The sequence below is a fragment of the Sinocyclocheilus grahami genome, unplaced genomic scaffold, assembly GCF_001515645.1.
Source record: "Sinocyclocheilus grahami isolate Dianchi unplaced genomic scaffold, SAMN03320097.WGS_v1.1 scaffold1777.1, whole genome shotgun sequence".
NCBI lineage: Eukaryota > Metazoa > Chordata > Actinopteri > Cypriniformes > Cyprinidae > Sinocyclocheilus > Sinocyclocheilus grahami.
The window spans coordinates 32,723-49,465 of NW_015506956.1; the positions used below are offsets into that span (position 1 = coordinate 32,723).

A 16,743-nucleotide genomic window follows, 5' to 3' on the forward strand; every position below is an offset into this window, starting at 1 on the left:
GCGCTCTGAAAATCTCTCTTTTTTTATATATATATATATATATATATATATATATATATATATATATATATCTTGATTCGGTTGTGATGGTTTAATTAGGTTGTGCTAATGAAAGAGGTGATTTCCTCAGGGATCGAGCTGTGTTTGCCCGCGTGGCGTTTCTCCATGACCATGATCGCCAGCCTGATCATCGTGAGCGGCCAGCTGCTGATGCCCGGTCTGGCGGCGCTGTGCCGTGATTGGCAGATCCTGCAGATCGTCATCATCGCCCCGTTTGTGCTCATGCTGCCGTACGTCTGGTAAGACGCTCAATAAAACAACACTGATGCATGAGACACACACGACTTGTGACATGCATAACACAATCCTGTTTACAAGCTGAACTACTCATTTGGTTTGCTGAACTTTACCATGTTTGTGGCCTATTCATATTTTATAGCAAGTAAACTAGATATCCTCATGCAAAACTGTATTCCAGTTTGTTTTCTGCACTGCAAAAAAAAGGCTTATTTACTTACTATTTTTGTCTTGTTTCAAAATATCTAAAGATACTTAAATTAAAGGGATAGTTCACCCAAAACTGAAAATGTGATGCTTATCTGCTTACCCCCAGGGCATCCAAGATGCAGGTGACTTTGTTTCTTCAGTAGAACACAAATAATGATTTTTAACTCCAGCCGTTGCAGTCTATCAGTCGTATAATGCATGGCAATGGTAACAAAATCTATGAGAGTAAAAAAAACATGCACAGACAAATCCAAATTAAACCCTGCGGCTCGTGACGACACATTGATGTCCTAAGACACGAAACGATCGGTTTGTGCCAGAAACCCAACAGTATTTATATCATTTTTTACCTCTGATACAGCACTATGTCCGGCTGCTTTGTGCGCGCGCAGGCATCCGGTGCGTGAGGTGTGTACGCGCTCTGGCGTAGTTTACGTTAATGGGTGTGTTGATATCCAGCCGAAGAGCAATCAACCATAACTTCAGGCAAGCAGGCTCAGAAGTTGGGAATAATCATCAAATGTGTTCTACTGAAGAAACAAAGTCACCTACATCTTGGATGCCCTGCGGGTAAGCAGATAAACATCACATTTTCATTTTTGGGTGAACTATCCCTTTAAGATGTATTTACTTGGTAAGCCAAACGAAATAAGATATTGTTTCTAAGCGAAAAACAAACAATTAATATTAAGTGAGTTAAAATGAGAAAAATATCTGTCATTGGTGTAAGAAAACTACACTGAATTAGAAGGGAAAACAATATATTTTTCTTGTTTTAAGCAAACTCAATGTTTATAATTAGTTTCTTTTTTAATGGTTAAATTAATTTTAGCAATCAAAAAAAGGCTAATTACTTTTTTAGGCACCCCCTAAAATTGTATTTAAATTGAATAATTCTAATTAATTGAAATCAGGAAATGTATACAATTTAACAACAGCTTATTAAAAGTTGAACAACAATTACAATTTTAGGGCCCTTTGAAAGAAGTTTTATTTTTCTCAAATTCATTTAATTTTTTTCTGGATTCTGTTTTTATGGTTTTATTAAATTGTAATAAACAAAAATATGTTTACTGAATTGAATGTTAATTTAAACACTCATCAGTGTGTTGCAACAGGAGTTTTTTTGTATGATTTTATAATTGTTTACTTGTTTTTTGTCCTTTTTATTATGATATGCAAGTATTATATAAACTCTTTTGTTTCTAAAAAAGAGGGTCAATAAAAACAGCATTCATTAAAAGCATGTCTAATCAAATGAATTCATAAATCTTCAGCTATTTCATTTATTATAGGTTTTTTTTTTTACACTAGTGTCATGAAATTTGTAATTTCTTCAGAAATTCTATGTTGACAGTGTATTTTTTATTTTTTTTGGAAAAGTAATTTTTCTTCTTCCTCATATCTTGATTTAAGAATTTTTAGAAGTTTGTACTGGAAAACAAGAAAATCAGAAAATCTTGCAAGTGGTCAGTTTGTGGGCAGAATAAGCAGCTTTCAGTGTAACTCTGCTCAGGATGTTTCCGGAGTCTCTGCGCTGGTTGTTGGTCACTCAGCATTATCAAAGAGCCAAGCGACAGATGTTCCGCATCGCCCATAGCAACAGCGTCGACACGGCAACCGACTCCAGCGGCATCCTCTCAGGTGAGCACAGCTGTGAGTGTGTTTACCTGCAGCCCGAGGAGGAGGAGGATGATGATGATGATGATGATGGTTTTGCAGAGCTGGAGACTGAACTGCAGCAGAAGCCGAAGACGTTCTGCGTGACGCAGCTGAGTGGCACCAGAAACCTGTGGAAGAACACCGTCGTCCTCTGCGTCAACTCGTGAGTTCAGATTAGTTTTCACTAGTACTGGGTTTATCTATCAGTACCTTTCGGCGGGTAAGTGGAACATTTCTAAACTTAAAACACGCTTTCACTAAACTTGCAGTTGCAATGCATTCTGGGATTGATTCTTGAGTGTTGCATGCACAAATTTGGGAAATAGTTTATCATCTAAATCAGGGTTTTCAATCTTAGAGACCACAGACCCTCAAGTATAATCATCTTTATGCTAACATTTAAAAGGCATCTGTATAGTTTCTTCTATAAAGAACCAGTTTCTACTGTGAAAATAGAAAAACTACTACTACAGATTATCTAAAATATTTTTTTGAAAATATTTTCTGTAAATTTACATTATTGTGTTTTTTCTTCTCATAGTACAGTTCTGTTAGATGTATTATTTATTTGCTTATTTTATTTAATTATTTTTAATCTAATTTATATATTTATTTTAATGTCATTTATATTTATATATTTTAATGAGATTGTATGTATTTATATATTTTAAAAATTTGAGTAAAATAAAAACATTAAAATAAATAAAGATTAAAATATCTAAATACATAAAAATACATTCAAATAAATACATGTATAATATTTTATAAAAAAAAAAAAAAAACATAATTAAACAGAGAAAAGGATTAAATTAAATACATGAAAATTATATTAAAATAAATAAATAAATACATAAAATTAAAATGTATAAATATAAATTACATTAAAATAAATACAAAAATAAAAAACTGATTAAAAGGGATGAATACATAAATAAAATTTGATTAAAATAAATACATAAAAATTAGATTCATATAAAAAATTGAATGCATAAAATTAGATTAAAATAAACAAATCAGATGAAAATAAATACATATACAACTAGTAATGATTAAAAGATTTTTATTTTAATCTAATTTTTATATAATTATGTTTTTATTTGAACAATTTAGTTTTATTTAACAGTTTATCTTAATCATATTTCTTATTATTTATTTCTAGACTTTCCCATAGTTTTTTACTTCTCTAAACGTTTCCACGGACCCCCCAGCACTGATCTGGATGATTGCACCTGCAGGTTTGTGCTATATAAGCGCTCTCTTTAGGCTCTGATTGTGTGTTTGTTCTGGTCTGGACACTCAGGTTGACGGGTTACGGCATCCATCACTGCTTTGCGCGCAGCGTTCTGGAGGGCAGCGCGTCTCACCTGCATTATTACGCATTAGCGGCGATCGCCGTGGCCTCCTGCATGGTGCTGTTTCCGGTGGTGGCTGGCTTCGGCAGGAGAGGAGGACTGCTCACCTTCATGATCATCACGGCTCTGGCGTCGCTGCTGCAGCTGGGTTTGCTCAACCGTACGTACAGTACAGCACATGATGACGCAGAGCATCCGCCTCTGAACCTGTACTAACGGCTGTCTTCTCTCTCCTAATGCAGTGATCGGCAAGTACAGTATATGGCACGATGCAGGTAATACAAAAATATTATGCATTACATATTTTGTTGTTGTGACAGCAGAGACTAAACAATGCTAAAGTCAAATAATACAATGCATTTCAATAATCGTGTATAGTTAATGCAATACTGTAGCTAACATGAATAAGACAGCATTAAATGTTAATTCTACATGTTAATTTCTACTAATACATGTGAAATATTTCAGGTTATAAATGATACATAATAGTATCAATTTTAATTAATTTATTTATTTATTATAGGTAACTTATATACATTAGGGAGAAAAGTTATTTTTTTTGTCATGCATACTTAGTAAAAACACTTTACATTGAATCTAATTTACATTTATTTTTTTTCAATCGGTTTTTTAGGTATGCATTTATTTTAATCAAACAAAAATTTGATTAAAATAAAAAATTGATTAAATACATACAAATTAGATTAAAATAAATAAATACATACAAATTAGATTAAAATAATGCAGAAATAAAACATTAGATTAAAATAAATAAATACATTAAAAAATATTAAAATAAATACATGCATATATTTAAATTAATAAATAAAAAGTACTTATGCTAGATAGTACGGTTTATAATATGGTTTAAACATTTTGAGTTATAAATTATACATAATATTATAATTTATATTTGTCATAATTCTTAATAAAAGGTATTAAAAAAAACACTGAATTTTTTATTTTTTTTTAAACAAAAGGTACATTTATTCTGGAAACAGGTGGAAACAGGCTACCATATATTATATCTTATATACATATTCTTTTTTGTTTTTTATATTCAGTGTATTATTCCCACCAGAGTTATATGTACATTAGGAGGACATTTTTTCCCCAAACCTATCAATTATGTCTTAATATTAGGGGCGTCAGTAAATGAAGTAATTGCGAATAATGTTGTGATTTTTATGTTCCCTTTTTGAGGAAAGAAAATAAAAGTCAATTTAGTTTGACTTGTGTAATGCTTTTCAAAATCATCTTTTTATTGTTTATATCTTACATTTATCAGATTAGAGCCAGATAACAATATAGTTACATTTTGTGACGAGATAATCAAGTTGAGTTTTGCTATATAGTAGTATATATTGCTTTACAGGAGCGGATAAAGTTAGGTTATACTTATATATGCAACTTTATGAAAGAAGCATGGGCTTCATTCATGAAACATGAGCACATATTTCTATGTACACTCCACTTTTACATAAATTGTGATTTGGATGCAACAAGAATTCATTTAAGAACTGAGGTTACTGTAGGTTTGGGAAACGCTGGATATATACATACATACACTGCCGTTCAAACGTTTGGATCAGAAGGATTTGTAATGTTCTTTACAGGAGTCTCTTCTGCTCATCAAGGCTGCATTTATTTGATCACAAATACAGGAAAAAATTTAATATTGTGAAATATTATGATGATGTAAAATAACGTTTTTCTATTTTAATATACATTAAACTGTAATGTATTTCTGTGATGTGCAGCTGTATTTTCAGCATCATTACTCCAGTCTTCAGCGTCACATGATCTTCAGAAATCAGTATAATATGCAGATTTATTATCAGAGCTGAAACTGTTGCTGCTTCATATTTTTTTGGAAACTGTGATACTTTGTTTCAGGATTCTTTGATGAATAAAAAGTTAAAAAGCAGAGCATTTATTTAAAATAGAAATCTTTACTAACAATATACACTACCGTTCAAAAGTTTGGGGTCGGTACATTTTTATTCTCTCTTTTTTTTTTTTAAAGAAATTCAAACTTTTATTCAGCGAGCATGTGTTAAATTGATAAGAAGTGATAGCAAATATTTATATTGTTAGAAAAGATTTATATTTTGAATAAATGCTGTTCTTTTTAACTTTTTATTCATCAAAGAATCCTGAAAAAAGTATCACAGTTTCCAAATAAATATTAAGCAGCACAACATTGATAATTCTAATAATAAATCATCATATTAGAATGATTTCTGAAGATCATGTGACACTTTATACTGGAGTAATGATGATGGAAATTCAGCTTTGCATCACAGAAATAAATTCTATTTTAAAGGATATTAAAATAGAAACCATTATTTTATATTGTAATAACATTTTGCAAGATTACTGTATTTTTGATCAAATAAATGCAGCCTTGATGAGCAGAAGAGACTTCTTTAAAAACATTAAAAATCCTTCTGATCCCAAACTTTTGACCGGCAGTGTATATGCATGTATTAATATATTGTCTATGTTGTCCTAGCTCAGCGGGACTCGCTGAACCAGCGCTTCTCGTACGCGTTCTCCATCATCGGGATGTTCTCGTCTCATGCCGTCAGCACACTCAGCATCTTCTACTGCGCTGAGATCACGCCGACGGTCATCAGGTCAGCGTCATCTGAGGAATACACAACACTTCACACTGAGCTCCCATTAGTCAGCGCTCGTTTATTAGTGTAAGAAACTCATTTAACCCCTTAACTGTCACCGTCCCGTATACTTCACTGTGTTACAATTCAATCCTAATGTAAGCATGACAAACTAGGTCTAAGACTCCTAACTAGATATTATACCATTATTGTTTGTTACAAATAATGTAGGAACAGCAATAGATTTATTTATGACAAGAGTGCACCAAGAGTCTATGACAAATCATAACAGGAGTTCTGACCTTTGTCACAAAAAGACGTAATATTGAGAGAGAAATTGATAGATTTGTAACAGAAATGCATCAAAAAAATGTCAATGGCTTTTTCGGTATAACGCCTAAACAAAATTGCATGAGCCTCAATTTTTTTAATATCAACTTCAAATTTGGAACACAACTTATGTAGACATATGGCTTTAATTTGATAGCAACTTTGTATTTTTTACAATTTTAGTTTTTTATATTTTATATAAAAGAAAATAAAAATAGTAAATTTTCTTTACAGTAAATTTAAACTTCTATAATTTTTTAATACTTTCAATTTATGAAATGTTTTCACTTCTGTAATACTCTGCTAATTGTCTTCTTTAAAAAGAGACCAAGCTTAGGTCTGTATTCAAAAGCGATCATGAATTATAATAATTAAAGTTTGTATAGTGCACTTTCTCGTGAATTTTCAAAAATGTGGACGACAGTTAAAGGGTTAAACTGATCGAGATCACGCCGACGGTCATCAGGTCAGCGTCATCTGAGGAATACACAACACTTCACACTGAGCTCCCATTAGTCAGCGCTTGTTTATTAGTGTAAGAAACTCATTTAACCCCTTAACTGTCACCGTCCCGTATACTTCACTGTGTTACAATTCAATCCTAATGTAAGCATGACAAACTAGGTCTAAGACTCCTAACTAGATATTATACCATTATTGTTTGTTACAAATAATGTAGGAACAGCAATAGATTTATTTATGACAAGAGTGCACCAAGAGTCTATGACAAATCATAACAGGAGTTCTGACCTTTGTCACAAAAAGACGTAATATTGAGAGAGAAATTGATAGATTTGTAACAGAAATGCATCAAAAAAATGTCAATGGCTTTTTCGGTATAACGCCTAAACAAAATTGCATGAGCCTCAATTTTTTTAATATCAACTTCAAATTTGGAACACAACTTATGTAGACATATGGCTTTAATTTGATAGCAACTTTGTATTTTTTACAATTTTAGTTTTTTATATTTTATATAAAAGAAAATAAAAATAGTAAATTTTCTTTACAGTAAATTTAAACTTCTATAATTTTTTAATACTTTCAATTTATGAAATGTTTTCACTTCTGTAATACTCTGCTAATTGTCTTCTTTAAAAAGAGACCAAGCTTAGGTCTGTATTCAAAAGCGATCATGAATTATAATAATTAAAGTTTGTATAGTGCACTTTCTCGTGAATTTTCAAAAATGTGGACGACAGTTAAAGGGTTAAACTGATTAAAATAAGTTTTGATAAATGTACATTTTTTATTTAATTTAAACTAATACAACAATAAGTTGATTAAATCACTAAATTTAATAAAGAAAATTTTAATAAATTAATTTAATAGTTATTTATTAGTTACTAAAAATACAACTGTTTTTTTGTTGTTGTTAATTTATCTTGGGTCCATTAAATAATATTAACAGATATTGATTTTACTAATGTATTAGTCTGTGTTATTTTAGTATCATTAATATTCTAGTTTAGTTTTAATTTTAATTTTAGATAAAGTTTTAGTGATTATGTTGTTTTTGTCATTTTTATTAGTTTTCGTTTTTTTTTTTAAATGTCTATTTTTATTTTATTTTATTTATTTCATTGCTTTAAGTTAAACTAAATGAATAGGAGAAATGTAGTTTTTGCTATCAACAATATACTGTAGTTTTTGTTAATATTTTGAATTAGGTTTTGTTTTTATAGTTTCTGCTTTCACATTAATTTTACTTAAAAGCTTTAGTAATTTTGTTGTTTTTGTCATTTTTATTAGTTTTAGTTTTTAAATGTCTATATTTTTTATTCGTTCATTTTAGTTTGTTATTTTAGTATTTCAATTGCTATTAACAAAATAGTTTTTATTAATATTTAGAATTAAATTTTGTTATTAGTTTGCTTTCATTATAATTTGGGTTAAATTTTTTTAGTAATCTTGTGTTTTTGTAATTTTTTTAAATGTCTATATTTATTTACTTTTTATTTATTCCTTTCAAGTTTCTTTAGCTTTAGTTATTATAGTACCTCAAGTTTTAGTAAATGTCGAAATTAACAAACTATATTTCATCCTCAACTAATGTAAACAAATGAAACCTTAGTGTTACCGAGGATTCATTCATGTCTTTATACTTACAAGCTTGATTTTGTAAACACCAATAATTAAAGTAGTATTAACCTGATCATCACCCGATGTTTTGACGGTTGTCTCTGGGTTTTGTCGTAACAGGGGTGGAGGTGTGGGTCTGGTCCTAGCGAGCGCAGGTTTCGGTATGCTAACAGCGCCGCTGATGGAGCTCCACAATCAGAAGGGTTTCTTCCTGCATCACGTGATCCTCACCTGCTGCACTCTGCTCTGCATCATTTGCATACCGTTGCTCCCGGAAACCGCCAGCCAACCGCTGCCCGAGACTATCGCTGAGGGGGAGGGGCTTCTGCGGCGGCCCATCCTCCCCGGAGAACAGCACCACCTACTGGCCAGGACCGAGGTCAGGGAGTATTCGCGCGTTCAGGACACGCCCCTTCACCAGGTCGTCAACCCCGGCAACGGCTCGGTGCCTAGCAACAGCACAGCCAATGGCGTGAGGACTTCATGACGGCGTTTGCTAAAGACAGCCGAACGAAGAGAGATTGTCGAGAACGAGTTTTTTTAAAACTGCGAAATGCGACTGATGTCGTGGTAAAGTGTCAAACGCCTCATTAACCAGCATCGGTGAAAAATTCTTACCATTGTACAAACTGGAAATGTTATTTTAACTTGCGTTTAGCGAAAGGAGCTCTATTTCTCGAACCGAACAACAACCTCACGGAGGAGTTTCACTGATTTGAATGCGTTTTGTTTTGTATGTTTGGTAAATGTTTGGTATTTATTATAAGGACAGAATGACGTTGACGGTAAGAACCGGCGGACTTTATTCATGTACGGGAGATTGTTTCCACCACAGGAAAATAAAATTTAAAAAGGTATTCGTGACTTTCTCTCACAGTCACAACTCCGACTTTTTTCTCGCAATTCTAAGAAAAAAATTTGCAATTCTAAGTAAAAAATAATAATAATGGGATATAAACTCGGAGAAAAGTCAGAATCACAATATATAGCCTCGCAATTCTGAAAAAAAGTAAAATTAGCAATATATAAACGGAGAATCGCAAGATTTAATGCCGCAATTCAGAGAAAAGTCAGAATCGCAAGATCTGAGAAAAAAGTTAGAATTTTGAGTTAAAAAGTCGCAATTACCTTTTACATTTTTTATTCCGTGGTGAAAAAAAACTAAACAGAATTGCGAGAAAAAAAGGTCAAAATGATGAGTTTAGATTTCACAATTATGAGAAAAACTCATGTGTAAAGTCTGAATTATAAAGTCATAATTAAAGTCTAATTTATGAGATAAAATTGCAATTCAGGATAAAAAGTCAGAATTACGAGTTTATATCTCATAAAGCAGACTATCTCATTTTTTATGCCTCGCGATTCTGTCGCAATTACTTTTAAAACATTTTTTGATCCTGTGGCAGAAACAAGCTTCCATATTCATGATACACAAGTGTACAAAATATGTGCACAAATTGTTTAGTAAACACTAATTCTTCTCATTCGTAGGAATGGTTGTTAAGCGCAACAAATATGTTTTGCTCATGTTTCATGAATGAAGTTCGCCGTTCGTGTGCACCTCACTATGTTCAGGTTTTTTTAGTCTGTCTGTTTTGCACTAAAACTAGAAAAGCAATGACGAGTCGGCCAGATGAATCTGAACTGAACGTGTGTGAAACCACGACTGGACAGATGATGGCTGTTAAGAAAACAACAACAAAAACAACAACAGCACAACTTAATGGTCTGCTCTTAACCCTTGTGCGTCAATTTAAAAAAAAAAGTTACATAGAGGTTCTTAGAAGACAAAAAAAATAAAATTCATAAAATATTATATACTAATATTTTTTCTGCTTTCACTGATATAGACCTTGTCCTAAAACTACCAAAACTTAAGTAATTTTCATGATTTTAACCCTTTAAATGCTAGTTTGTTTATATAATGCCACTGTTGTTTTTTTAATGAAAGATGAAATTAATTATTTTGCATATACTAAATGCTAAGGAGATTTTTTTATTTTTTACAGTCTTGGATATGTCAGTGATTAGCAAAAACATTCATGTTGATGCATTATTTTGTGCAGTGTTAAAAAAATTACAAATATAATTCAATTTCAATTTTTTTAGGCAGAAGCAGAAAATCAGGTGGAAAATCATAAGAATGTAAGAGAGTGACAGAGTGCATGATTTTATGCTTAAATAGCACTAGGATTAAATATTGCAGTTTTAATGGGTTTCAATTGGGATATTATTTTGAATGAGGTCCTGAGTGCAACTATTTTTGTACCTAGTATAAAATAGATTTATGAAAGGAAATGGGGGTGAAATATTAAGATTCTAATAAAAATACACATTTTTGACTACATTTACACTGTTTGCATTAACACACTCAAAATGATAAAAAAACAAAACATGAAAAAGACAAAGTCCCTAAGGACGTACAAGGGTTAACATGCAAACATTCACAAGCTCAATAACCACAGTTACGGGGCTGAAACCTGTCAGGAAAGTGTCACGGGACACATTTCACATCAAAATCAAAAGAAATACAATATAGATGAAAAGTAAATGATATTGTGCATCAAGAAAATGAAGCCTTTTTTTAGATTTGAAATGCTAATAAGTAAAATATCGTTGTATTAAAGTAATGAGAATTTAATGACGATCATTAGAATAATAAAAACAAAGTACAAAAGTGTAATGTGCAGATGCATTACGATGATAAGATTTTTTATTGCATTGTGGTAATGAGATTTGGCAGGAGGGGAGAAAACGAAAATAATGTCACAGTGCAGAAACAGACTTATTTTATGAATTAATTTTTACATTTGGTGTGAAATGTGACCCGGACATTCACTTGTTTCATAAATGTGAACTCGGGCTGACGTGGAGCACGACCACTAGAAGGGCTGCTGATTGTGTTTTCATTAGCAATTATTGTTATTATTATTAATGTGTAGAGTAGCAGTGGAGTAACTTGAACATCACAGAGCTCCTGTTTTCCTCGAACTACTGAATACGAAACCAAATTATGAACAAAAACAGTATACTAGGACGTTAATGAAACACTTCATGGTTTTAAACAGTGATTGCAGGTATTGTGTGTTTATACAGGATTCTGGGATATATATTTAAGCACAGAATCAATATTCACCTTTTCTGTAAACACTAAAGCACTCCATAATACTGATTAAAGCACATCGTAAGAGAGTCAATCTCACAAAAGAAACAATTCCAGGTCATATTTCACCCCCAAAATAACAAAAACAAATGGCAAAATATATTTTTCTTAAAGAAAAATAAGCCTATTTTTAGGGCTAAAAATATTATTTGAATGTGAAAAAAAATATTATTTAAATTGGTCAAGCACCGTTGTAGGTATACATTACAAAAAAAAAAAAATCTTAATTATTAATAAAAATATATTACAAATTGCAATGAAATCCTAAGTATTTAAAAAAAAAAAAAAAAATTCATTCTGAATTTGGCATGAAACATGACCTGGACCGGCATTAATGAGATTCACTCAAACGCAGGAGACTGAAACATTGTAAAGCATCAGTGTATTTTTCTGTATTTGACTCTCGTGTGTCATTTTGACGATTAGGATTAAATGAGAATTTCATACATGTTAATAGTCCATTTGAAGACATTGTACTTATAAATAAATACCGTTTTTTAATACAGTATATTTCATTGTTCATATTTTAATAACAGGGTTTTATGGAAGCTTGTTTCTGCTACGGAATAAAAAAGTTTTAAACGAGTTTTCAGTTAGTTATAAACTCGTAATTGTTTATATTATAAGTTTATATCACAATTCTGACGGAATAAAAAAAATAATTTTACATAAAAAAAAAAAATTTTCTTGCAATTGTAACTTATAGCTAATAAAGTTTTTTTATTATTATTATTTTTCTATTAATAGTGACTTTTTATCTCAGAATTGTGAAATAAAAATAAATGTATGTTTTTTATTTGATATCCTACGGCAGAAACAAGCTTGCACAGAGTTTTTCCACACCTTGTGATCAATGCATTTCTGTCTTTTGTGAATACTCACACAAAGCAGTTTTTCTATTACAGAATAGAAAAAACTATATTTCCAACTTTTACAAAACTTTAAATATTCGGATTTAAAAAGAATTGACCAGTCCACTTTGTCTTTGCTATAACCTTCATAAATTTGGCTCATAACTGGATACGTACCACACAAAATAATAATGTTACAGCTGAATATTTTTGCTTTAGATTTATTGAGCTATGTACAAAAAAAGCAAACAAAGTGCCGCCAGGTAAAACAACAAATGTTTAAAACTTGTCAGGATGAATCTCCATCTCCTTTTTGATTCTGTTCTCCACCAGCAGCGCTAGATTTGAGTCCGTCATGGGTAAATTGTAACTTACAAATACCTGTTTCTTTGTCTTCTTTGCTGAAAAGAAAGAGAAAAATAAATGCTAGAAACTAGGTGAACGCTAGGTTTGTCAACATCAGGTTTTCTAGCAGCTCTGGCACAGTTTTGTTGTAAACATTCGGATTTGAGGACATTACACGTCTGTAAATGACTGAACCAGAAGGATCAGTTAAAGCAGGTCTTACTGAGTCTCTGTGCGAGAGAGCTTGGTGTCGTGTCTGACGTGTCACCCAGAACCAGAGCGGACAGAGGCATTGAATCCTGGGAAAAAACAACAAACACAAAATATGAGCTGCCTGCAGGAAACACTGTGAACCTTCAGCTTTAAAATAAAACTAATCCGAGAGAATATGTGATCCTGGAGCACAAAACCAGTCATAAGGGTCCATTTTTTTTAAATTGAGATGTATACATCATCTGAAAGCTGAATAAATAAGCTTCCATTGATGTATGGTTTGTTAGGATCGGACAATATTTGGCCGAGATACAACTATTTGAATATCTGGAATCTGAGGGTGCAAAAAAATCTAAATATTGAGAAAATCATCTTTAAAGTTGTCCAAATGAAGTTCTTAGCAATGCATATTACTAATCAAAAATTAAGTTTTGATATATTTATGGTAGAACATTTACAAAATATCTTCATGGAACATGATCTTTACTTACTATCCTAATGATTTTTGGCATAAAAGAGAAATGTATAATTGTGACCCATACAATGTATTGTTGGCTATTGCTACAAATATCCCCCAGCGACTTAACACTGCTTTTGTGCTGCAGGGTCACATATATATCATATTGTCTATTTTAAATCAATGACAATAACAAAACGATTGTTAAAAAGACAAAAAAATGCTATTGCTTTAAATTAAAATTGAAGTAGGTACTCCCAGCAACTGGTGTTAAAAATAAAATAAAAATAAATAAAATAATAATAATAATAATAATAAAAAAATAAAGCTATCAAAAACTGTTTTAGCTGATTGAAATAAAGATTGAAATAAAAGCTGACTGAAAAAAAAAAAAAACTTTCAACACTGTTAAAAAATCTTGGCAAATAACTAAAATACGCAAGTATTAAAATGACTAAGACTAAAACAGAAATAATTTAAAGCTAAATATAACTATAAAAATGACTAATTTTGTGTTGTCACTGTTAACTAAAACTAAAACTATGGACCCTTTTGACATTTGCGGGTTTATAAGTCATCACAGTCGGGTTCACTTGAATAGCAGTGAATGGGAGAGTACCACAAATATATTTTTTGCATTCCCATTTGCTCAAATAGCAAAAGAAAAACTCCACGATAGTGTTTTCATGACTTTCAATAAAAGGACAAAAATTGAGAGAGACTGATAACGGCAGTCGGAAGAGAGAACGAGGTCAAATTTATCATCCCTCCCTGCATTAGAAACACCCTCGCATTAGCGTTAGTTTTTTTAAATTTTGTAATTTGTTGCAAAGATGATATAATACAAAGTAGGGTTGCAAAGGGGTGGAAAATGATGACCGTGAACGCGTCATTAAGGCTTGTTCACACCGGGACGAATATCGCCGACGTTTTTAAGGCCTCGTGACTAAACAAAGGGCGCCAATGTGAGTGTGCACACCGACGCGCAAAACATGTCAAACCAAAAAAATGAGCCCGAGGCGTTTTAAAAAAAAATTACGCTTTTACATCTCGCGTTTTGCACGTCGGTGTGCACACTCACATTGGCGCCCGCATTAAAAACTGGCCGACCAATGAGATTGGTGCTTTTGTTCACGTGCCTGGAGCTGCTGAAGTTACAGTAAAACACGACTTGGTGGCGCTCAAGCACAAAACGGTCTTGCCGAGCACACATTGATACTCAACGACAAAGAGGAAGTAAGTAGACCAAGAAGATGCATCGATAAGCGCGCGCGATAATCGTCCCGGTGTGTACGAGGCTTTACAGTCTTGTGAAAAGGGTCCATTGATTTGTTAATCGAAATAAAGCTAAAACTAAATATAAATATTACATTAAAATTTTGAAACAACTGGAAATGTTGCCTTGGCAAATAACTGAAATAATTAGGTTTAAATTCAAGTATTAAAATAACTATACCTAAACTAATAAAAATAAATTAAAACTAAATATAAAAAGGACAAAAGCATAAAATTAAATAATGAAACTTTTGTTGTTATTGTTAACTAAAACAAAAACCATTAATTTTTTAATATAGATGAAATAAAATATAATTCTCATATGAAAAAAAACTTGCTTGTTAAAGTGTTAAAATTATTAAAAATAAAAATTAAATGAATTGAAGATCCCATATTGTACACCTTTCTGGAGTTTTATTTTCGGTTTTGATGTCCTTAAGAATATATATTTGCGGTATAAGTACCAAAAACCATCTCAATATATTTTTATAGCTCCTTTCTCAGGAGCTCTGCTGAGAACAGGTTGATTTTGGCCTGTCTAATTAATATTCATGAGCCTCTCTTCTGATTGGCCTGTTGTGTTCTGAGTTGTATATACATTGTTGTGATTAATTGTGGCTGGAACAATAATGTAGCTGTAAAAATAGTTGCCTGCTGAAACTGAAATGTATAAACATCTTCATCATGACTCGATAGACACAGTGGTCAGCGACGTCACAGCGCTAGCTGGAGGTGGCCCATTCAAACCAGCGCAGATTCGGCTACATAACGAGCTTAAAATATCATCTTGTGATGTTGAGTGCCAGAATTGACGTAATACAGCCTCAAATTAGAAATTTGATCGCATATCTGCTGCCACTGCCAGACAAAAAACCGACGGCAGCTGTGCTTAAACGCGATAAAACGAGCGGACTGGACAGAAACGATCGTCAAAAATGCTCGCGTTTGCAGCACACACTTCTTATCAGAAAACGTTCAATAAAGTATTGTCTTTTGTTGTTATGGGCGCGTCTACAGATTTCTTGCCATATCTATGTTTCTTGCATCTCACGATTATGTCATGTATGAAATCATGTCTGTGTGCATGCGTGTAAAACAACAAACTGACGATTTATATAGCTAAATATAAAACTGACAAAGGCATATAATAAACAGAGGTGGCCAGTAGTGAAGTATTTTTTACTTTTACTCAAATTTAAAAAGTATCTGTACATCATCAGAGTGTTTTTCTTTGGAAAACTTTTACTTCACTTCATTCCAAAGCATAATGTCATACTTTTTTTTACTGCACTACATTTCATAAATAAAAGTTGTTTTTTACCTTTAATACTTAAGAACATTAAAAATATACTACTTTCTTGCACTTAAGTAAAACTTTTAATTACTTTTACTTGAGTAAAAAGTAAGAAAGTACTAGATTTCTAATGTAATTAGGTATTAAATGATATTTAATATGAAACGTAGTGCAGTAAAAGTACAATATTATGCTTTGGAATGTTGTGAAGTAAAGTTTTCTAAAGAAAAACACTGATAAAGTACAGACACTTGAAAAATGTACTTTTAAAGCAGAGTAAAAATACTTCACTATTGCCTCTGATAATAAAATGAATAAAACTTAAACAAAAATGTAAATACAAACTGAGAATACAATAATGAAAGCTAATTCAAAATATTAATATTAGTGGAGTCAAAATTAGTGCGTTAACGCAGACGATACATTTTTTCAATTTAACGCGTTACAATTTTTTAAAGGGGTCATATGATGCGATTTCAATTGTTCCTTTCTCTTTGGAGTGTTACAAGCTCTTGGTGCATAAAGAAGATCTGTAAAGTTGCAAAGACTAAAGTCTCAAATCCAAAGAGATATTCTTTATAAAAGTTAAGA

The 16,743-nt window shown here is 31.8% G+C and overlaps 2 protein-coding genes across 2 annotated transcripts in view; one reads left to right on the top strand and one right to left on the bottom strand.

The window, feature by feature from the left end:
- The window catches only part of LOC107572585 (solute carrier family 22 member 23-like), a 19,300-nt gene extending 9,620 nt beyond the window's left edge, over positions 1-9,680 (top strand). The window contains exons 2-8 of the mRNA XM_016259009.1: positions 131-299; positions 2,024-2,151; positions 2,230-2,332; positions 3,470-3,681; positions 3,764-3,796; positions 6,037-6,160; positions 8,675-9,680. Coding sequence (XP_016114495.1) covers positions 131-299; positions 2,024-2,151; positions 2,230-2,332; positions 3,470-3,681; positions 3,764-3,796; positions 6,037-6,160; positions 8,675-9,041 — 1,136 coding nt within the window. The 3' untranslated portion in view covers positions 9,042-9,680. The remainder of the gene's footprint in view (positions 1-130; positions 300-2,023; positions 2,152-2,229; positions 2,333-3,469; positions 3,682-3,763; positions 3,797-6,036; positions 6,161-8,674) is intronic.
- A 2,950-nt stretch (positions 9,681-12,630) lies between these two features.
- psmg4 (proteasome (prosome, macropain) assembly chaperone 4) overlaps positions 12,631-16,743 on the bottom strand; it is a 6,998-nt gene continuing 2,885 nt past the window's right edge. Inside the window, exons 2-3 of the mRNA XM_016259008.1 lie at positions 13,137-13,212; positions 12,631-12,969 (exon numbers count right to left, since the gene is read on the bottom strand). Of these exons, the coding sequence (XP_016114494.1) occupies positions 12,848-12,969; positions 13,137-13,212 (198 nt within the window). The 3' untranslated portion in view covers positions 12,631-12,847. The remainder of the gene's footprint in view (positions 12,970-13,136; positions 13,213-16,743) is intronic.